The sequence below is a fragment of the Bos indicus x Bos taurus genome, chromosome 6, assembly GCF_003369695.1.
Source record: "Bos indicus x Bos taurus breed Angus x Brahman F1 hybrid chromosome 6, Bos_hybrid_MaternalHap_v2.0, whole genome shotgun sequence".
NCBI classification, from domain to species: Eukaryota; Metazoa; Chordata; class Mammalia; order Artiodactyla; family Bovidae; genus Bos; species Bos indicus x Bos taurus.
This window is the reverse complement of record NC_040081.1, coordinates 70,689,573-70,711,521: the sequence shown is the minus strand read 5'-3', so window position 1 is coordinate 70,711,521 and position 21,949 is coordinate 70,689,573. Positions and strand designations below refer to the sequence as shown.

Below are 21,949 nucleotides of genomic sequence, written 5' to 3'. Positions count from 1 at the left end.
CGTACATCCATTAATATCTTGCTCCAGACACAGGTTGGGAAATACCTGTCTGTTGTAATTCTTTATGCTTTCTACTGGCATAGCAGATTAAAACTTCAGAACCTTCTCATGTGATATTAAAGTGCTTCCTTATATATCCTGCCATGCTCTGTATGTCTACTGAGCTTGGCTTCATTTCTTTTCTGGGACATCAGCTTCAAGGAGTATTTTAAAGAAAACAGGTTCCAGAAATGTCATTTAGGAGCCAGTTGGATATAGGGGTTTGGGAGAGGAGAGAAGCTGAGAAGCTGGTAGGAAGGGTGGGAAGAAGGAAATGAACAAGAAATAAAGATGTAAGAATGGACAGTGAATAACCATCTCATTTATCCAGGAAGTCATTCCACATTTGATTCACCCCAGCATTTACCCTCCTCTCTAAAACAAGCATTAAAAAGAAGTCAAGTTTTGAAAGTATAATCTTGGGCCTTAAGTTGGAAGTGATGAGAAGATAGTTTCACATTAATGACTTTGGAGCCAAAAACAGAAAAAAGGGAAAGAAGGAGGTCAGGCAGGGAAGGAATGGAGGGAGGAAGGCAAGAAGATAAGAAAGGACAGGAGAGAGGAAGGAAGGCAGGAAGGTGAAGAAGGAGGGAGAGATGAAGAGGGAGGCAGGGTAGGTGCCCTTGTCAAGTCATTTCACTTTTAAATTTTTCTCATGTGTAAAGTGGAGAACAATAATAGTGGCTGTGAGGATTAAGTGAATAAATTGGTGTAAAGCACTTAGAACAATGCTCAGCACATAATACATCTGCTTACAGTATTGTTCACAACTACAGTATTTTCTTTCTGGAGGCTTGCCCAGTCTTGTGAAATTGGAAGGGCGAGGAGAGCTCTCCCGCTGATGCAGATGAGAAAAGCGAGTCATAGGGCAGTGAGACTGGCACAAAGTCACCCAACTTACTAGTTTATTATTATTATCATGAGTATCACTAGAAGTCAGGTGTCCTGTTTCCAAGTCTAAATGTTCTTTGAAAAAGCAAATGGGGGCAAAAATCCTATGCTTGGCAAAACATAGGCTTTGGGTGCTGAAAACTGCAACTTTCCACTCCTCCAAGCTGACTGACAGTTCAAAAGTCGTCTTTCCCATCTCCAGTCCCACCTCAGATTGGTGAGAAATCTCTGCTGTCTCCCGTGGACTCTTACCAGTACGGCACTTCCCAAACGCTGACGTGCACGGTCTACGCCGTTCCTCCCCCAAGTCACATTCGCTGGTACTGGCAGCTGGAGACGGAGTGCACCTACCAGCCCACGTGAGTAGGACCACGCCCTTTGCCCCTGCTGTTTTGCACTTAAAAAAAAAATTTATTTGTTTTATTCTTTAGATTCCATGTGTAAGTGATAACAGACAGTGTTTGTTTTTGTCTGGCTGACCTCACTTACTATGATAATCTCTGGATCCATCCGTGTTGCTGCAAATGGCATCATTTCATTCTTTTATATGGCAGAGTAGTACTCTGTTGCAAATATGTACCACAACTTCTTTATCCACTCCTCTGTTGGTGGACATAGCCATGCTATGATATGATTCTATTCTAAGCCAAGGAGGCTATCTCTAAGGTTATTCCTTAAGCAGTACTCTTCATCTCCTTCCATCTTTCTCTGTGCTATGTCCTTAGGAGATGTCATTCCTTGGGGTATCCTCCTTTGAGATTAGCTCTCTCTAATTAGCCCTTATGTCTGCCTCTCTGAATGCAGTTTCTTTGCCACTTTGTTAATTGCCAGGCCTTGGTTTTTCTTCCTATGCCAGTCAGCTGGTGAATACCCCAATCTCCTTATCTGTGAGAAGGTCCATCTCAGAGGAAGTGCTGATGCTTGCAAGGGAGTGATATACCTCAGAGTCTCAGGCCCGGCTTATCAGGTCCTAACACACAAGTCCAGACATCCTTAGGAAAAACAGCAACAACAAGTCACCCACCACCACCCTAAGCAGTGCACTTCCTGTTGTTGTTTTCGAGATGGCCTCTCTAGTTTCTTCCTCAGATGCTGACCGTTTCCTACACAGGCTACAGTCCCAGGGAAATTACTTTAAGAAGCCCAATGGCTTCTTAGTTTCCTTGCCTTCCTTTGAACTAAATTAACTTGAATTGTCTTGTCGATCCGATTTATGAATGGAGGTTTGTTCCCAGAATAGCTGCTTCCCTCCTGTATCCTGAATGAATCTACCTAGAACCTTTTCCTCCATTGCCGAGGCCTATTTTTAATTGGCGCCAAGTCTTGTAACTCGGCGGAGTGCATTCGAAGTTATTTCTAAGAACGTAATAACCAAAGTCTGACTCCTTTCCTTGATATTGATTTAAATTAAAGGAAAATTAAGTCATGACATCACCTGTTACCTCTGTCTTACAGCCTCACTGCCTTAACGACAAACCCATACACTTGTAAGGAATGGAGAAACGTGGAGGACTTCCAGGGGGGAAACAAAATCGAAGTCAACAAAAATCAGATTGCCCTAATTGAAGGAAGAAACAAAGTGAGTTTTAAGTTTTTAAATTTGAAAATCTGTCTCTCTTTTAAGGACGGATGGACTGGAAGCAGGGTAAAATAATAGGTGAAGAATATTGGAGATTGACTGTCAGATAAGTGGAATGATAAAATACTAGCATATTAAGCCAGTTTGAAAACACCATTGACTTTTAGAAGCACTATTGACTTGCTATTACTGTATCAGAGAAACATAAAATACATATGCCATTAACTGTACATCAGCTGTATGGTAATTCTGATTTTATAAACATGAAAGTGAGAAAAGGTATGTAATGTTGTATTAAAACATTTAAAACTTTATGGTTCCAAAGCTCATTTTGTAGAATGTGTGAGTAGCATCAGCATAATTATAATTGCACGGATTTGAGTGCAGTCAGTACTAGAGTATGAATGGAGTAGGCAGGTCGCAGCAGTGGCGGGGAGGATACTGAGTTTTGGTCTGAGTGCATGTGCATAAACATAGGCTCCATTGTTTATGGCCTGGGATTTATTTTTTTCACAGACTGTAAGTACTCTTGTTATCCAAGCGGCCAATGTGTCTGCTTTGTATAAATGTGAAGCAGTGAACAAAGCTGGAAGAGGAGAGAGGGTTATCTCCTTCCATGTGACCAGTAAGTGCTCTCCAGGGGCTGGGCTGGCTGATAGATACTCTGTTGTCCTGACTGCTCCCATGAGGGGCAGTGGGTTTAGGTAGGGAACGTGGGTGGATAATCGATGCTTTTGTTCATAGATGAGAACTCCTCAGGTAGCTCCTGGACTCATGGGAAGTCAGTGCATTTGACCTCACAGGAGAGAGAACAGCTGACTTTGACCCTCAAGTCCTGCGCCATGGTTTTTGTGTCTGTCATCAGTCTTAGCACAGTGCTTGGCTTAGCGAGATTCAATCAATATTTATGGGCTGGCTGTTGAACATTTGACAAGTTGGGTCTTGGGGAGACAGTTGTAATGACATTGGAGCAGTGCCATCCCAATGCTGCCGATTTTGTCTGTTCATCTTAATTTACGGTTTGGCTTTAGCTGACTGGGATAAAATATTGCGGTCTGGGCCAATTCATGGTAATAAACATAGCTTTCCTGTCGGAGGGTGTTACATATCAATGAGGAATTAAGTTTGTAAATCTCATATTATAATTATCCTCTTTCAATTTGCATTTTTTAATCTTAAAACCACACTTAGACTCCAAGTGGAGATTTTATAAAAACCTGAGGAATTCATTTACATTTCCAAATAATGTGTTTTAGCAAAACACTACGTTTTGAAACCACATTGTCCAGTTTGGTTGTCTCCTTGTATCTGTTGTCTGGGAATGCCAGGGCTTCACTTTTCTTGGTGCTTCATTGCAGACTGAAGGCAACACGAAAGCAGTAGCAGAAAGCCCAAGGTAAATCACTATCTTCTAACCATGGGTTTTACATTTCAGGGGGTCCTGAAATCACACTGCAACCTGGCATCCAGCCCACCGAGCAGGAGAATGTGTCTCTGTCGTGCTCTGCGGACAGAACTATGTTTGAGAACCTCACGTGGTACAAACTCGGCCCACAGGCCCTGCCCATCCACATGGGCGATTTACCCACACCTGTCTGCAAGAACTTGGATGCTCTTTGGAAAATGAATGCCACCATGAACTCTAACGGCACAAATGACATCTTGATCTTGGAGCTGCAGAATGCATCCTTGCAGGACCAAGGAGACTATGTCTGCTTTGCTCAGGACAGGAAGACTAAGAAAAGACATTGTGTGGCCAGGCAGCTCACAGTCCTAGGTAGGGCAGTCACTCTGGACCATCCAGAGGCAGTTGGGTTGCCTTCAATGTAATGCTTTCAGGGCCCATGAGAAGATTGTCTTCTATGTGCTTATATATTAGACAGATGAGCTCATATCTGACTCACCAAAACTCCTCAAGGCAGAAGGAAGCTAATCATGCTGAAGTGATGTATTGAAAAGAGAAAATAATCCTATTCTTTCCAACCCTGATGGTGGGATCACTCACTGCTGTCTTCAGGGGATTACCCTAAACCAGGGACATTTCTGCCTCATTCTTGGGCATTCATTTTTTTAAATAGACGTGTATGTGTGAATGCCCACCATGAGCTTGGAGGGTTCTGGAAGGTCACAGTGGTGACTCGGTGGGTAGGATGAGAACACAGACAGCCTGTCGTAGTCCAGTAAATGCTCTGTGTCCATGAAGACTGGGATTGTTTTCTGCTTTACTCCTTGCTGAGCTCTAAACATAGAACATAGTGGCGCATACTGCTTGATAAGACATTTGCTGCCTGGAGAGTGTGGTGATGGGTTGTTTAAAACCTGTGAGAGCCCCTGGGAGGGCGAACTCAGTGTGCGTACCTCTGTGGTACAGCTCAAAGTCATGAGTTGATCATTCTAATGAGCAAAAGGCTTTGTAAGTTCCACATGAAGCCACTCTCTACACCTCCTCTAACATTTCACCTTGCACAAAATCTGTGCAGCCTCTGTCTCTGGGGAAATCAGGCAAATTTAGAGAGTTTCTTTGTGCCCTCTCTTCTCATTTTCTCATCTCCTTAGTGTCCCTTCCTAGTTCCTAGGATGCATATGTTCTGTTTTTTTAAGGAGAACTGCCCAGATAAGTTAATTTAGACTGCAGTTTCAGACGAATAACATTTCAAAGGCCTTGGCATATTTTCAGGCGGGAACTAGGATCGATTTTGCTAGTGTTAAGACTCTGGTGTCAAAAGAAGAGGTTTTTTGAGTGTAGTCATCCCAAGGCTCTTCAGATCACAGCCCATATATGAACATGGTTTTTCTGTTCATCTTGGTGACTGGTCTTGTTTCAAGCTAATGAAAAACTTCAGGAAGAGATGTAAAGGAGGCTTCCGGCTTGCCATGCCCAGGAAACACTTGCTCACGGTGGGCTGGTTTGCTTCCCTAAGGACTCCCAGGTTGCTTTCCAAAAATTATTCTTGGAAATAGACTAGAGTCTATTTGCTTAAGCCCTAGTGCAGTTCACTGTTGAGGTACTGTCGTTTTGCCAAATGTTGAAGTGGATTCTTTCAACAAAATTCCTTTTGATATTCAGTTAGTTTGGACAAATTATTTCCATAGCATTTTGCTGATTTGTAGGAAAGGTTAAATCTAAAGTTGTCCTGTACATTTAAACAAGTACCCATGGGCTTCATTTAAAAATAAAAATCTTTGACTTTTGTTAGAGTATTATTATTTTGTCTATGTTTTAGTGGAAATAGTGCTGAACTAACCTTTTGGCCAGCTAGATTCTGAACTCAGCTGTTAACTTAGTTACAGGGACTTGGACAAGTTGTTTAACCCATTTCATCTTCAAAATAAGACTATTACTCCCATCACAGAGTTGACAGTGAGCAACAGAAGTAGGACAAATGAGTTTTGTAAAAAACACCAAATACGTATAAGGTGTTCTTTGTTGAATTGCACTGAAGTTATATACTTTCCAAGAGAAACAACATGGCAGAATTCTTGGGTATCAGTGGCTAGAATTTATCTATCTATCTATCTGTTTGATAGGAGGGAAGTCAATAAGAATGACAACTTTAATTTTGTGTTGACTACCAGGTCACATCACTAGTATGAATGTTCAGAGATGCAGTAATCTGTCTGAACTGACTTGTTTCATTTAACTTTGCTCAGTGAACAACATTCCTGTTGTCCACCTCTGTGTATTTTCAGCTTAGTAAATTAATAGTTTACTAAATGGTTTAATAGTTTACTGATATGAAAACCATTTCAAAAGTCATAACTAAATGTCCTGTGATTTGTGTGTGTGTGTGTGTGTGTGTGTTGTGTGTGTACACAGAGCGCATGGCACCCATGATCACAGGAAACCTGGAGAATCAGACGACAAGTATTGGTGAAACCATCGAAGTTTCCTGCACAGCATCTGGGAATCCCTCTCCACAGATTACGTGGTTTAAAGATAATGAGACGCTTGTGGAGGACTCAGGTGAACAGAGCATGTCTATCTCACCTTGGCTGCATAATTTTCCTATAGATATTACCTAAAGTCCATATTATATCTTTTAAAAAAATTAGTTACTTACTCATTTATTTTTATTAAGGTATAGTTGATGTACAATATTATTTAAGTTTCAGGTGGACAACATAGTGATTCTCAACTTTTCAAAATGATTACTCTGTTTATCATTATTGCATAATATGGGCTATATTCCCTGCACTATGCAATATATCCTCGTAGCTTATTTATTTTATACATAGCAGTTTGTTCCTCTTAATCCCGTACCCTATGGTATCTTCCCCTACCCGCTCCCCTCTTCCCACTGGTCATCACTGGTTTGTTCTCTGTGAGTCTGCTTCTTATTTGTTATATTCACTAGCTTGTTTTATTTTTTAGATTCCACATAGAAGGGTCATATAGTATAACATCTATGTTGTTAATTGATTTGTTTTAGGCAGAACAAAAAGCAGTATTAGTGTCCGTGGTCTGACTCATTTTGTAGACTCAGAGCTCAAGTATCCAGAGCCTGCTGAATTCTCATGGAAGCCACGGGTACTGAGATAGCAGTTGACCCTGACTCCTTGGAGTCAGACACTAGCCCAAGATAAAGGGAAATATGTATATTAATTTTTTTTTCCTGGAAAGCTCCACCAGACCACATCATAAAATAAAAACCCTCCTGTATAGCATGGCTTCCCAGATGACTCAATGGTAAAGAATCCGTCTGTCAATTTAGGAGACATGGGTTCAAACCCTGAGTTGGAAAGATCCCCTGGAGAAGGAAATGGCAATCCTCTCCAGTAATTCTTGTCTGGGAAACCCCATGGACAGAGGAGCCTGGCTGGCTACAGTCCATGGGGCTGCAAAATAATCAGGCACACCCCAGCATCTAAACAACAGTTGTACAGCACAGGGAACTCTATACAATGCTCTGTGGTGACTTAAATGTGAAGGAAATCCAAAAAAAGAGCAGATATATGTATGCATATAGCTGATTCACTTTGCTGTACAGTAGAAACGAACACAACATTATAAAGCAACTATATTCAAATAAAAATTTAAGAATAAAACAAAAACTGCATTTTCTCCCTTTCTCAGGCATTGTGCTAAAAGATGGGAACCGAAACCTAACTATCCGCAGGGTGAGGAAGGAGGATGAAGGCCTGTACACCTGCCAGGCATGCAGTGTTCTTGGGTGTGCAAAAGTGGAGGCATTTTTCATAGTAGAAGGTCAGTGGGAATTCATAGACAATCAGATTGCTTTTAAAAATTAGCTTGTATCTGTACTCAAGTACTTTGGGTAGGAGGATTATGGCTGGTTTTTAATATCCTTTGTACTTTGTAAGTTTTCTACTATAAATATATATTTATTTTAACCAGAAAACATAATTAATGTTATTTTAATTCTGCTTGCATCACATTTCTATCTCTGCAGTTCTCATTGCAGAAAAAATTCTTAGCCTGGCAGGTAGAATGTCTTTCTTTCCTTGATTCTTTCTTCATATGTCTGGCTCAATTAACTAGTTATGAAAATTAAGCCCCTATATTTATTGGGTAGAATTACTGCCTAGTCATGAAAATCAGTGCTATCTAGAGAGTCACAGAGGTTCATAGTTTTTATTGGACTGGAGATACTTAAGATTCAATTGTGAACAATGGACCATTGCTTCTCTGAAATGGAAAATTTGGGGTTCTTATCTAAATGAATATGCAGGAATGATGTGAAATCTAGCATTTTTCTCAGATGGGAAAGGTAATTTGTGACAGAATATTTTATCTTCAAAAGTGTGTCCCTATCTTAAAAAAAAAATAAGCCACGAACAGGACAATGAAACTGTATTATGTGGGTGAAGGAATGGTATGCAGGGGGAAAGGAGAGGAGTGTTGATAGATGGAGGAATTGACAGATTTCTCTGAACTCATCCTAATTTGTCTCTCAGGGTCTAGATTTTAGTCCCTTTAATCTGTCTAATCTATGATGCCAAGTGTTACATCTCAATACTTTGACTTCGTTTTGAATCTGTAGGCTTACTGCCATTTTATAACCTGCACTTGCAAATAAAGATTTCGAGTGGCATGGCAGTTGGTCACATTCAAACTGCTTTATGCTTTAGGGCAAATCCTAAGGGAGATTTCCAGTTCTCTCCCATGCCCTGCCTCAGCTCTGTTAGCTTTCTGCAGCTGGTTTCAAGGAGGCCTAACTAGGTAACATTGGCACTGAGATTATGTTTACTTTTCACCAGCAGAGAATATTAAGAAAGGATGAGGTACGTATTTAATGCTCCTGCTGGTTTCCCAAATGTTCATATGGGAGTATTAATGCTCCAACTTATATAGACAGTTGTATCTTTGCACCTCCTACTCTGAACAAACAGATGTTTCAATCTCTGTGTATAAACAAAGAAATCTTTCAGTAAGACCACCAGAAAAACAAAGTCTGCTTGCTTCCAAGCGGACTTGATGCTTGTCTCTCAACTGTAACTCTTATTTTGCTAACTAATGAATTACTTGTCTTCCTGTCTTCTTGAGGCTGCCTGAGCCGCGCTCACAGCTTGTGGCCCAGTCTGATTCACATTGCACTCCTCCAACAGGCAGGTGACCCTAAGTGATAATTGCTTCCTTATCACCACTTTGCTAATCACTCTAGTTGAAAGTCTCCTCTGGGCTTAATTTTCCCCCCTCAGAGCTGTCCTCTGGAGTCCTGAGCATCTGCAGCTTCCTTGCTGACCTTCAGCTTTTTCTCTTCTCTGTCCTTTCATGAGTGATTGTGCACTCATGCACTCACTTAAGCTCTCTCTCTTTCCTCACTGAGGCTGCTACCACATGAGGATGGGGTAATGTAATGTTAGCTGATGTTAAACAGACCTTATTCAACTCTTGACCATTCCAGCAACTTGTTGTGTGCCCTTGATGAAATAGCTTAATTCTCTCTGAGCGTCTTCTCCATCTGAAAACTGAGGGTTATTGAGAAGACTTAAGTGGCATGACATATTTAAAGTGATGTGCACCTGGTTAGTAGGTGCATGGTCACCAATAGTTCTCTGGCCAAAGGAATACATTTATTTCCCTGCTTGTTTTCTTAAACAGTCCTCCTCAAACTCCATACAGATCAAAATATAGACTATCAGCACAAAATCATACATTTTCTCCAAATACGATACTTTTCTTTTCTATAGAACATGATCTGTTTTCTTTCCATCAAAGTCTGCTCTTCTTACAAACACCTTGTTTCCTTTTTAAGATATTAATATTTCTCTCCTTAATTACTTTAGAATTTTAGTGTTGGAAGTTTTCATGAGCAATGTTTTGCAAACTGTAAATTATCCATTAAGAATATTATAAGCTCCATCCAAGTTAGAGATTGTGACTATTAATGCCTAGGATTTTTCTGAGTTCATAAGATTGAAATTTTGCTTTAGTGATTGAACTTTGTTGTTTTATGTCAAAAGGTATGAGTTTCCAGTTGTTGATGTTCATTCATTTGTGTATTGCCAGGTGCCCAGGAAAAGACAAACTTGGAAGTCATTATTCTAGTAGGCACTGCAGTGATTGCTATGTTCTTCTGGCTACTTCTTGTCATCGTTCTACGGACCGTTAAGCGGGTAACAGAATAATTTTCCTTCTGTCCCATTCACATTGGTTTTCATGATTAATGAAAGCTGACTGGAGTTCTTTGAGTTGATTCTTTCCATTGTTATTGGCTCAATAGGCACAATTTTATTTCTATACAATAACATTCTTACCCACTTACTTTTGGCTGGACCACTGGGCTTTAATTGATAGAAGCAACTGCAGAAGAAATGGGCTTGGACTGTCTAGTGTAATTAAGATTTGAGAATTAAACTCTGAGCTCATTTGCGGGTTGAGGGGACACTGGGAACAGAATTATACTAGGACAGCCCTCACACTCCATGAGCCATTTAGAAAATGAGACACCAAGAATGGGGCTTCTATAAAACAACAATAACAAGCACACAAAACAACAGCCAAACAACAGAGTGTGTGTGACCGGGAAGAGTAATGCTTTCCAGGCCAATGGAGGGGAACTGAAGACGGGCTACTTATCCATCGTCATGGATCCAGACGAGCTCCCCTTGGACGAGCACTGTGAACGCCTGCCTTACGATGCCAGCAAATGGGAATTCCCCAGAGACCGGCTGAAACTAGGTGTGTTTTCAATCGATATTGATTTGCTATTGGGTTTACCAGGCCGTCTCATCCTCGTTTAGGCTGATGACAGATCTAGTCTATTCAAATGTTCGATTCTGGTTTAGAAAATTCATTTCATCTCTTGAATTCAAGTGATCATCCATTTAGTCACTGAGAAGTATGCTGCTTGTATAATTGCTCAGAGCAGGACATTTGGAGAGTGAAGATAATGAGGAACTGGGAGAAGCCCAGTGAAGTGAAAGTCTCAGTTGTGTCTGACTCTTTGCCCTCCACATGGACTGTAGCCTGCTAGGCAACTCTGTCCATGGAATTCTCCAGGCCAGAATACTGGAGTGGGTATCCATTTGCTTCTCCAGGGGAAATTCTCAACGCAGGATCGAACCCAGGTCTCCCACATTGCAGGCAGATTCTTTACCATCAGAGCCACCAGGGAAGAGGGAGGTATTAAATTACTAAGCCAGGATGAGGGGGTCAACAGGACCGTCCCTGAAACTAGGATGTATGGTCATCCCATCAAGTCAGAATCTCTGCCTGTGGTTTCGATAGTGATAAAGTCGACGTCTGTTTTGTTGTTGACTCTAGGTAAGCCTCTTGGTCGTGGTGCCTTTGGACAAGTGATTGAAGCCGATGCCTTTGGAATTGACAAGACAGCAACCTGCAAGACAGTGGCTGTCAAAATGTTGAAAGGTAAAAGCAAAACTATGTGGTGATATGTCCCTCCATCTGTTTCATCCCATCCTTTAAACATGATGAAAGGCTTGTATCAGTGGCTTTGTGGCTAGATGGCCCCACTAGCCAAACTTGCAGCCAGACTCTATAATGCCTTTGGGCAAACTGGATAAAAAGTTCCTCTCATGCCAGGGTCCATGGCCTGGTGGGCAAAGTTGGGATAGATTTCAGCTACCCTACTGCCCCACCTTGCCTGAGAGCCCTCATACAAGAAACAGCTTTTACAACTATATATATATTTAGTTGTTGGGCCATAGGAAAATAAAAGCTTGGTCACTTCAAAATTGTTTCTTAGTGTACTGTGGTGCATTAGCAAGATAACTATAGACAATCAAGAAGCAGAAAAAGAAATTTGATCTAAGAAGTAAAAATACTAGCCATGTTCCCTAGAATTGGAGTATATAAACGATAATATGCAAAAGAATGGTTGTGTTGGGGTAAAAAGGATTATGGGTGACATTTTAAGAATTAAAAGTTTAATAAACGGTTGTTAGGGGCTTCCCTGGTAGCTTAGAGGTAAAGGATCCACCTGCTAATGCAGGAGACACGGGTTTGATTCCTGGGTCAGGAAGGTCCCCTGGAGAAGGAAATGGGAATCCAATCCAGTATTCTTGCCTGGGAAATCCCATGGACAGAGGAGCCTGGCGGGCTACAGTCCATGGGATCGCAAAAGAGTTGGACATGACTTAGCAACTAAAAAATAAGAGCAAACAACTGTTAAGCCTAATAGTAATGGTATTCTGGTCTTCCCATTTTAATTGGGGGAGGTCATGCCTATAAAGCTCTGTGCTATAATTGTGATGTGCTTTCACTAATGGAGACAGTGCTGCTGATCCTTTGCCAATAGGTCTTGTGCATCTTGAAGCCATCTCTCTCCTTTTGCCTCTTCTCCCTTGTGGACAAGGGAGTGTGTAATTTTGAGGTGGCTCATCAGGGTCTGAGGTGTGGACCAGGTCTGTGAATCACAGTGAAGTGTACCCATCTGGACAGGATCAAACTCACAGTCTTAGCCTCATCAGCCTCATGTGCCAACTGGCTTTGCCAGCTGGCCCTTGTTAAGTTTCCTGCTCGGCACAGATTGATGGGAACTTCAGCAGAGCCCATAACACATGAGGATATTTAATACATGATGTTGCTTCCTTATGAGGAAGCACTGAAATAATCAGGCCCTAAGAAGCATGGTAAACCTGATATGTGAAAATCCACTTTTGTAAAAGAAGAAAATCTGGGCATGATTTCATTTGCAGATGTATTTCTCCACTTTGCAAGAAGACCTCACAATGGCTTCCTTCTAATATCAAGCATTTAAAGAATCTGATCTAGAATTATAAAATATAACTTATATTTGTCTTTTAATGTAGCTCATCTGTAAATTGGCTCGTAGTTATATTATCCCTGGAGGGAAAGTTGCACAGATGCATGCAGTGTGGCATTCACCCTCCTAAGGTAATGCCCTCATGTTCGATTGCCTTCTTCGTTCTGTATCTGTAGAAGGAGCAACACACGGTGAACACCGAGCCCTCATGTCCGAACTCAAGATCCTTATTCATATTGGCCACCATCTCAACGTGGTCAATCTTCTTGGTGCCTGTACCAAGCCAGGGGGTAAGTGTCTGTGGATAGCTCTGGTTGTGGGATTTCAGCATATACTTTTCTGCTGGTATTTGAGGGAACCACCCAACTCCCATGGCCTTGGTTTCCTTAAATTAGGAAACTTTGGCAGATTCCTAGATATAAATATATTTCATGGAGATTTAATGGGAACTATAGATTATTCTAGAACTTCCTATGAATTAAAAAATGCCATATCACTATAATAAAGTTTGCTTCCTATGTAAAAGGTGTTCAGAGGAGAAAAGTAAACTTCTTCCCAAATTTGAGAGCAAAGGAATTTAAGAGTAGTTCCCCCTAAAATGAAATCAGCTCACATGGTTGTATGGAAAAGCAAGTGGGTGGATTTTCTTCTGAAATTTTGACTAATCTTTTATGGAAAGGCCTGTTAGAAAAAGAAAAAAATTACAATGGAAGGGAATGGCAAGCAGCTGGTTTCTATGATCCTGCTTCCAGTGAAAGGTTGTAGCCTTGTCTGTGATGTTTTCTGACTCATTGATGTATTAAACACTTGGTGAGAAACATGAGTGAAAATACATTTTCCTTGGCATGCTGTGCTGTCTGCAGGGCCACTCATGGTGATTGTGGAGTTCTGCAAGTTTGGAAACCTGTCAACTTACTTAAGAAGCAAGAGAAATGAATTTGTCCCCTACAAGGTATGTCATTTTCTACCTCACCTGTGGCCACATCGTAAAGCAGAGGAAAACTCAAAATGGTACAGATGAATTGTTTTGGTAAAATTCTGCGAGGAACTTGTGAGGAATCTTTTCATGTTACTTTCTTGGCTGTTGTATTTTTCTCTTTTACCTTCTGGAGGACACATCTCGTGTTTTGTTTTTGGGAGTGTAATCTACTGACCCATTACAGGTGATGCTGAGTAGGGGAAGGTGGGTGATTAAAGAAAAAGAATGAGAAGGGGAGAACAGCTCAGGATTATTCTGTCTCTTCCTTGGCCATATTTGGCCCTATTGAGTATCAATCTCACTGTCAAAATGCCCTAATGTTGGGAGCGTGTCTGAGGGAAACTGGAAGCAAGGCCTTTATCTCTAAGTTAAAAAGGAACCAGGCTTTATGGAAGAAAATATATTATTTAGCACACCTGCCCAAAATTTCAGCCCAGAGATTTCATGATCCTGAAATTGATGTCCCTCATCTTCTTCTAATAGTTACAATTGCTTCTATAGTTTATATCTTAGAGATTTTCTGGTATTCAAGGAGTTTGTTCATCTGTTTCTTTATAGACCAAAGGGGCACAATTCCGGCAAGGGAAAGAATACGTTGGGGAGATCACCATGGATCCTAAACGCCGCTTAGACAGCATCACCAGCAGCCAGAGCTCAGCCAGCTCTGGGTTTGTTGAGGAGAAGTCCCTCAGTGACGTGGAGGAGGAGGAAGGTACCTGCCATTGCTTCCTCCATGCCCAATACATGCTCTGTGGGAACAGACCAGGTGACGGGATGTGACAAAGAATTTTGTCCTGGAAAAGTCTTACCTAGTATTTGGAAGAGACCTAAATTTCTAGAAGGCTTCCATTCAGTTTCTCCAAAAGTGAAGGGCAGAAGGTCTAAAGAAGCAGTGGGCTAGGTTGTGAGTAGAGCATGGCTAGCCTGAGAAACCTTGGTGTTCCTGGAGAGCTAAGCAATTGGCAACACTCAAACCATTGCTCTTCAAGAGTTGGTTCAACATGTATCAGCAGGAGAAGCTCAGTGTGAAGGAGACTCCCTAGTGGTTGATCAGCCTCCCCATTGTCCACAGGGGTTCAGCCCCACCTTGTTTGCTGTAGCGGCACAACAGAAGTCCTTCAGTTAATCATACCCAACCTTTTCCAAGGCAGTGTAGGCCTTGGAAAAGGCCTCTATTGTCTCTACCCCATCCCAAGTGGCTTATCAAGTCTTCCATACTTCTTCAGAGGAGTCTTGGAAAATACCTGTTTCCTTATCCACTTATGCTTCCACTGATATTTTGGTGCTCTTTATGAGTGGGGTTGTGCTCCCAGCCTAACTTCCAGAACCTCTTCATCTTCAGGATACCCTGTATATCTGCTTCCCTCAGAAGGAGCAGAGACAGCCCCGTGGAGGAAGAGATGGGGCTTCTTGACATCTGGCTCTTCTTGAGGCATAAGCATAGAAGAGTTCTGTTATGAAATAGTGGAAGAAACCCACTTCTGTTCCCTTTGACATGAGGCCACAGAACATAAAACTAACCTCTTTCCCAGAGAAGCCAAGCAGGCGGTGTGAGGTAGAACGTGGTCTAGAAAAGCATGGTGGGGTTGTCTAGAGCTCATATAACCCAGCGCACACTGAGTGCAGCAGTCTCTGCCCCATCTTCTCTCTCACAAAATGGTGGCCAGTAAGCGGGAAACCCAAGAGCTTGAGGGAACCATTGGAGTAGAGGGGGTGTTGGCCTGGAATTTTGCCTTCGTTTTTTTAGAAAAGGAAGAAGTTTCACTAATTTTTCATGGACAGGTCTCCAGCCCTAAGCATAGAAAGTCACTGAGAAAAAGATTCAAGTGTTTTTATTACTTACAAGGCTAGTATTACATCTGAGTTTTCATTTACTCTGGTATTTGTCTCCAAGAGAGAAGCCATGTCTTATCTTATCTGACCAAAGTTAAGAGATCATGTTGAAACACCCAGTAATGTCTTAGTGTTTATTTGTACCACTTGCCCGGAAGTAAATACCATGAGTTTACATAAGTTTATCTTTCTTTCGATGTTCCTGTCATCTCTGGTTCATATCCTTGAAGGAAAAGAAGTATCCTCACAGGCCTGATTTAATGTGTTTACAGCATTTTCTCAGCTTGAAAGTGAGAGAAATAAATATATTTTTGGTATTTTTAGTTATCCGTTGTAGATTATAATTTGACCTTTGGCCTTTATCCTAGGACAAAGCTTGTAGAGAAAAGATTCAATGACCCTGGAGATTGTTGTTTTATTTTTAGAGTTCTTGATATGAAACTATTGTTTATCCCTCTGGGTACATGAAAAAAACAAGTTTAAAACAGCAAATTTGTAAAAGCCCTCTTTTACCTCCCTGTTATCTATGCCAGTTTCACCTCCATTTTGCCTCCTGGATTTGTTCACCCAATTTGGCTAAAATGGAAAAAACCAATATTTTGCTAAAAGGTTTGATGAGGGCTAATAATATACCATGATTCAGCATACTTACAGAAGAGAGAAGCATTTTTTGTTTGTTTCTATTTCCTGAAATTTAACTCCCAATTTTTAAAATGAAGATTACTCTATTAAGCTTAGAAACAAATACTCTCTGACTGAAATACCAATCTCTGTGCTCCTGTATCTTCTGACAGTTTCTGAAGATCTGTACAAGAACTTCCTGACCTTGGAGCATCTCATTTGTTACAGCTTCCAAGTGGCTAAGGGCATGGAGTTTTTGGCATCACGGAAGGTGAGACAGAGTATCTCTTTACATTACAAATTTGGAAATGAGATGTCCAGTGCCAGCCATTCGTGTTTTTCTGGAACTGTAGTTCATTCACCACTCCTGGGACTGTTAAGAGAGTCTATTGGGGAGGTTCCATTTCTACTCATTAAAGAGATATTATGAGCTCATGAAATTAATTCATGTGATAAATAGCTTCCAAGTGTCAGCAGTCTTCTAGGCCAGGGGTCCCCACCCTCTGGGATCTAATACCTAATGATCTGAGGTGGAGCTGATATAATAGAAATAAAGTGCCCAATAAATGTAATGCTCTTGAATCATCCCCAAACCGTCCCCCACTCCCAGTCCATGGAAAAATTGTCTTCCCCGAAAGTGATCCCTGGTGTCAGAAAGTTTGGGGACCACTGTTCTAAGCACTAAGGACACCATGTGGGCGAGTAAGCAGACTGTCTACCTGCATGGAGATTATGTTCCAGTGGGTGGAACAAACAATAGAAACAAGTGGTTTAGATGGGAGCAGGTACTGTGTAGAAAAATAAGCAAGAAAGAGTTATAGTCTGTAGGAGCTGTATGTTTGTATGTACAACTGCCTCTCTCTGTACACTGATTTTAAACTGAGTGTTTCCCATGGCTTGAGGGAAACATGGAATTTGAGCAATGGCCTGGAAGAGGTGAGGGGCTGAGCCTTGCAGATATCTTGGCGTAAGAGAGCCTATTTTTCATTTCTTTTACATTCATCACCATCCATCAAAAAGTATTTGTTAGTAGTATAATTAGAAACCAGGAAGGACAGCCTTTAGAGAGCGCAATTGAAAGAGCTAAAATTAGAAAAATAGGCTGAACAAAGGCTGAGGTGGGTACGTGACAAGTCACAAACATTCCAAAGGTTGTAAACATTGTGGAGGGAGTGAGGTTGAAGTCACCACCCTGGCAAGAGTAAAGTGGCTGGTTTTACATGGAACAAGACAAATTCAAATCAAGTTTCAGGAAAAATGATCATTTGACAGAATGCAATTGCTGCAGCCTACTTGGAGAAGAAGGACTTAACATTTTTATTTTGTTGTTTGTTTCTAAATTAGAGTGAAATCCCTCAGCCGTGTCTTTTTTCTGGAGTTTAAAGCTTGTCACAGCTTTCAGAGCCTCAGGATCCCAGAGGTTTCTGCCTGGGAACTCTTGTCTTCTTGCTCCCAAGGAGAAGGGAGAGAAGTGGAATCTTAGAGGATTTTCCCAAAGAGAAAGGCTTTCTGCCCTTCCTGACGATTTTATTTTATTATGTTTTAAAGGTCAGAGCCTGCCAGTTAGTTAGGGCTCCTTTCACAGGGAAGGGAATGGAGGAGAGGATCCTTTCATTACCCTGCATATACCAGCTGATTCTTGAATAACACCTGGTTGCTTCAAAAAAGGAAGCTCTTTGGTAGGGCTTGGAGAAGGAAGTAGGAAGGACTGTGTTTTTTGGAGTCTCCTGGTTTGCTTAATCATACTATACAAAGTGCTTTGTAAAAAACTTCTTTGAAATTTGTATAGAATTTTTTTCTCCATTTACAGTTATTACAAAATACTGGCTATACTCCCCGTGTTATACAATATATCCCTGTGCCTTGCTTGTTCAGAGGAAAAGTGCTATAGAGATGCAAGGTGTGGGGTCCCTCATGCTTGGCTCACACATCACTGTTCCACAGACCTAAGAGTGTCTCATCTGAGCCTTCCATTCATTTCTAAATGTTCCCCAAGGCTCTTGTTCCGTCACAGATCTGTCCAGTGGAGATAGAACTGCTTAGTGTAGGAAGTTACATGAAGTTAGGCGATGCAGAGAAGAGAGAAACTGAGGGACAGAACAGAGTAGAAAGAAAGCCAAGGAGAACTGGCTTTTCCTTTTGTGTGCATCAGAGAATCTCCTTGATGGGCAAGAGGCTGAGAGTGCCTTCACTGGCCTCTGTGATAAGCCAGCACTTTGAAAACAGGGTGAGCCCCACTCAGAATTGTTTCTCAGAGCTGGTCCAGCTTCGGTTACATATGAAATGGAGAAACCAACAAAGGGCACCAAACCAAGGAGAGCCCCTTGTTTCTGACTTCCGTGCATTCATTCATTCGAGGGCCTCCTTAGAATAACACATTTTAACCCGATATGGTGCCAGGCAAAAGGGATGTGTGGATGTGACCAGAAACACATTCTTAATTGTGCCCAAGAGAAGTCTATTTATGACTCCATCATTATGCTATAACTTAATTATTTAGTTTCAGAGTCCGAGGCTGTTTATGAAATAAGCAGATGTGTGTCTTAGTGAACCTCACAGACTTCTTTTTTCCCGAAGTGTTGATAAAAGATGTTAACCCAATGCTTGTTAATCAGTTGGTTTTCTGATGTGGGTTTTTTTTTTTTTTTTTTCTAAAGCATGAGGTCACAACAGATGTAGAAGAGATCAGCCAGGCTGAACTCTAATGCACACAATTCTTTTTGCAGTGTATCCACAGGGACCTGGCAGCGCGAAACATCCTCTTGTCGGAAAAGAACGTGGTTAAAATCTGTGACTTTGGCTTGGCCCGGGATATTTATAAAGACCCAGATTATGTCAGAAAAGGAGATGTAAGTTTCAAAGATGCACCCTGCGATCTATTAAGTTGCAGAATCCAAACTCTCCTGGGCCAGCCTGAGAAGCTGTGTGCAGGGATAATGGAAGTTTTTTCTTCAGGTTTTTGCCAAGTTGGGTTTTCATTCTTTGTCTTCTACCCTTACAGGCTCGCCTCCCTTTGAAGTGGATGGCCCCAGAAACGATTTTTGACCGAGTGTACACAATTCAGAGTGACGTGTGGTCTTTTGGTGTCCTGCTCTGGGAAATATTTTCCTTAGGTAAGTCCCTTCTCCTTGTTCCTCCATCCATGCTGCAAAGAAAATGATAAAAGTCAGTTACTCCTGTATCTCACCTTCATTGGATGAAACTTACTTGGAAGCTTTGGGTTATAAGAATCTTAAAAAAAGAGAGAGAAAGAAAGGGGGAAAAAGGTATACATGTGAAGAAGGTGTGAGTCAGGCTCATATATATGTGAATTAGACTCAGGGATTTCTGTAAGAGAAAATCTAATCAATTGTGTCCCATTCCTGTTTTCTTTCAGGTGCTTCTCCGTATCCTGGAGTCAAGATTGATGAGGAATTTTGTAGGCGACTGAAAGAAGGAACTAGAATGAGAGCCCCTGATTACACCACACCAGAAATGTAAGATTTTACACATATTTCTCTATCCTCCTTCTTTACTCACAAATATTCTCCCTGCCTAGAAGACTTTCCATTCTGTGTACCTCCTTTGTGACCCAGTGTGTGTCTTACTTCTCCCTTGAAGTCTTCCTTGATAATCTCAACCACAGAGTCATCCTTCTTGAAATGACAGCAGTTTATCTGTACGAACCAGTCAGTTTTTACTAGATGTTGATTTATGATGTTTCCTTTTCTGTACACACTTCATGTTCCAAGTGTAGGGCTCTATGTCTTACATAGTTTCATATCCCTATTTAGCATCTTGGCTCATGGTGGACTCTTTATAAATGTTTACTCATTCAAGTGCTTATTTTCAGCATCAGATCAGGAGGAAAGAGGCAGTTGATGACATCAGTGTTTTGCTTCCCTAGGTACCAGACCATGCTTGACTGCTGGCATGGGGATCCCAATCAGAGACCCACGTTTTCAGAGCTGGTGGAGCATCTGGGAAATCTGTTACAAGCTAACGCTCAACAGGTTTGTGACCTCCATGCAAGAAGCTTCTGCAGAGAGTACGTAGCTGTCCAGGGCCCTCTTGCTGCCTTCTCATGGCCACCACGCTGTCCTCTCAGCCACTGAATAAGGAGCCACATTCCAGATCTGAGCAGTAATGCTTTTCTAAAAGTCTTAGTTGCCTCTTTAAACAGATGAGATCCTAATTCATAACCTGGCAGCTGATCACATTTATTTTTACTGATGTATATTTTGGTGTCTTCGGGTACTCTTATGAAGTAAAAAAAAGCAAACAAAAACAACAAATAAAACCCCCAAATTGAAAAAAACAAAACCTCGTTGATTAAGTGAATATCAATAGTGGGTGAATATCAACAGTGGACAGAATTTCAAGGAATTTTAAATACATTCTTCAGACAAAAAAGATCTGAATCCTGCAAAATAAATGTTCTGTTTTTTTCCCCCTCCATGAAATCCCAGGCCCCCATAACTTCCATCAGAGGATTTTATTGTAGTCTTTACCCTTAGAAAGTTATTTACTCTCCAGTCAACACCTCTTACCACAGTGAATGGAAGCCAATTTCCTCCTGGTTTTCTTCTGAACAGCTGGGGGACAATGTGTCAAATCTGTCTTTATCAATAAACCTCCCAAACACTGAGAAGTATCAAATTGCCCTTTATTTCTTTCTCTCCATGAACTAATGTTAAGTTGCATAACCTTTTCTCAGAAGACCCATTTTCCTGCACATACATTGCTTTTCTTTAGACTGTCATCAGTTTTTCCGTTGCTTTGAAGTGTAGAGGCTAAAATTGGATGACATGCCCTTTAAAGGACCTGGCTGGTGTAGATAGGATTTTGTGAAGAAATGATTTCTAAGCCCTGCGGAGCTCTGCCTGTTCTGTTGCTCCAGCTGTAACTACAGCCTGCGTACTCCTCTGTGTTTTGCCCATCTCGTGTTTTGTTCGTTCCTAAAGTATACTCTCATATACACATCCCTTTCAAGTGCCCTTGTGTTTTTGACAAGCCATTTTTAAAGTTGTCTTAAAGTTTCACCTTCAGATATGAAAGCCACGTTCCCCATAAACAAGAAGCCCCCGTGGGCTTTGTTTTTCATGTAAAGGCTCTTGAAGGACTGAAGCCATAACAATAGCACTCTATGTTTATTGTTTCAGGATGGCAAAGACTACATTGTTCTTCCCATATCAGAGACTTTGAGCATGGAAGAGGATTCGGGACTCTCTCTGCCTACCTCACCTGTTTCCTGTATGGAGGAAGAGGAAGTATGTGACCCCAAATTCCATTATGACAACACAGCAGGAATCAGGTACGGTCTAAGGTCAACATCCCCTGGGGGGAAGGGGCTTCAAGGTCATCCTGGGGAGGCGGGTGGAGGAAGGACATTGTATGAAGTTGCTGCATTCACTTGCACGTTCACCCTTGGCCCTGAGAGGTCCTCCTTGGAGGGTGCCTGGGTAGGTGAATCTCTTCCCATCTGTGGTCCACATTGCGGCCGAAGCTCTTCCTTTCAGAATCCTAAGCCCTGCAGCTGCAAATAGCTGGAATGCCATAGTTTGTTAATCTCCAGAAAAAGAGACCGATTTTACAAAGACATCTGTATTTAAATTATCCCCATGTACTCTTTTATTAATGTGAATTAAACAGCTTAGGAAAGATTCAGGAAGGAAGAGTTCTGTGCGTTTATGAAAGCACACTTTTGCCTCTCTGGCTGGGATACAGTTGCCGTGGGGATGCGTCCTGAATTAGACCGGACAGCACATCTTCAGAAGCCCCTCCCAAGTCTGATTTTCAGCATTTTATTTGCATAATGGGACTTCTGGGCTTATTTAA

At 41.5% G+C, this 21,949-nt stretch overlaps 1 protein-coding gene across 2 annotated transcripts in view; it reads left to right on the top strand.

Moving 5' to 3' along the window:
* Positions 1-21,949, top strand: part of KDR (kinase insert domain receptor) — a 44,921-nt gene that overhangs the window by 13,765 nt on the left and 9,207 nt on the right. For both annotated transcript variants that reach the window (XM_027544522.1, XM_027544524.1), the window contains exons 10-27: positions 1,133-1,289; positions 2,386-2,509; positions 3,026-3,134; positions 3,945-4,286; positions 6,327-6,473; positions 7,584-7,715; positions 9,981-10,087; positions 10,517-10,652; positions 11,238-11,342; positions 12,876-12,989; positions 13,563-13,651; positions 14,237-14,390; positions 16,306-16,403; positions 18,859-18,981; positions 19,134-19,245; positions 19,509-19,608; positions 20,019-20,124; positions 21,274-21,425. In XM_027544522.1, coding sequence (XP_027400323.1) covers positions 1,133-1,289; positions 2,386-2,509; positions 3,026-3,134; positions 3,945-4,286; positions 6,327-6,473; positions 7,584-7,715; positions 9,981-10,087; positions 10,517-10,652; positions 11,238-11,342; positions 12,876-12,989; positions 13,563-13,651; positions 14,237-14,390; positions 16,306-16,403; positions 18,859-18,981; positions 19,134-19,245; positions 19,509-19,608; positions 20,019-20,124; positions 21,274-21,425 — 2,407 coding nt within the window. The remainder of the gene's footprint in view (positions 1-1,132; positions 1,290-2,385; positions 2,510-3,025; positions 3,135-3,944; positions 4,287-6,326; positions 6,474-7,583; positions 7,716-9,980; positions 10,088-10,516; positions 10,653-11,237; positions 11,343-12,875; positions 12,990-13,562; positions 13,652-14,236; positions 14,391-16,305; positions 16,404-18,858; positions 18,982-19,133; positions 19,246-19,508; positions 19,609-20,018; positions 20,125-21,273; positions 21,426-21,949) is intronic.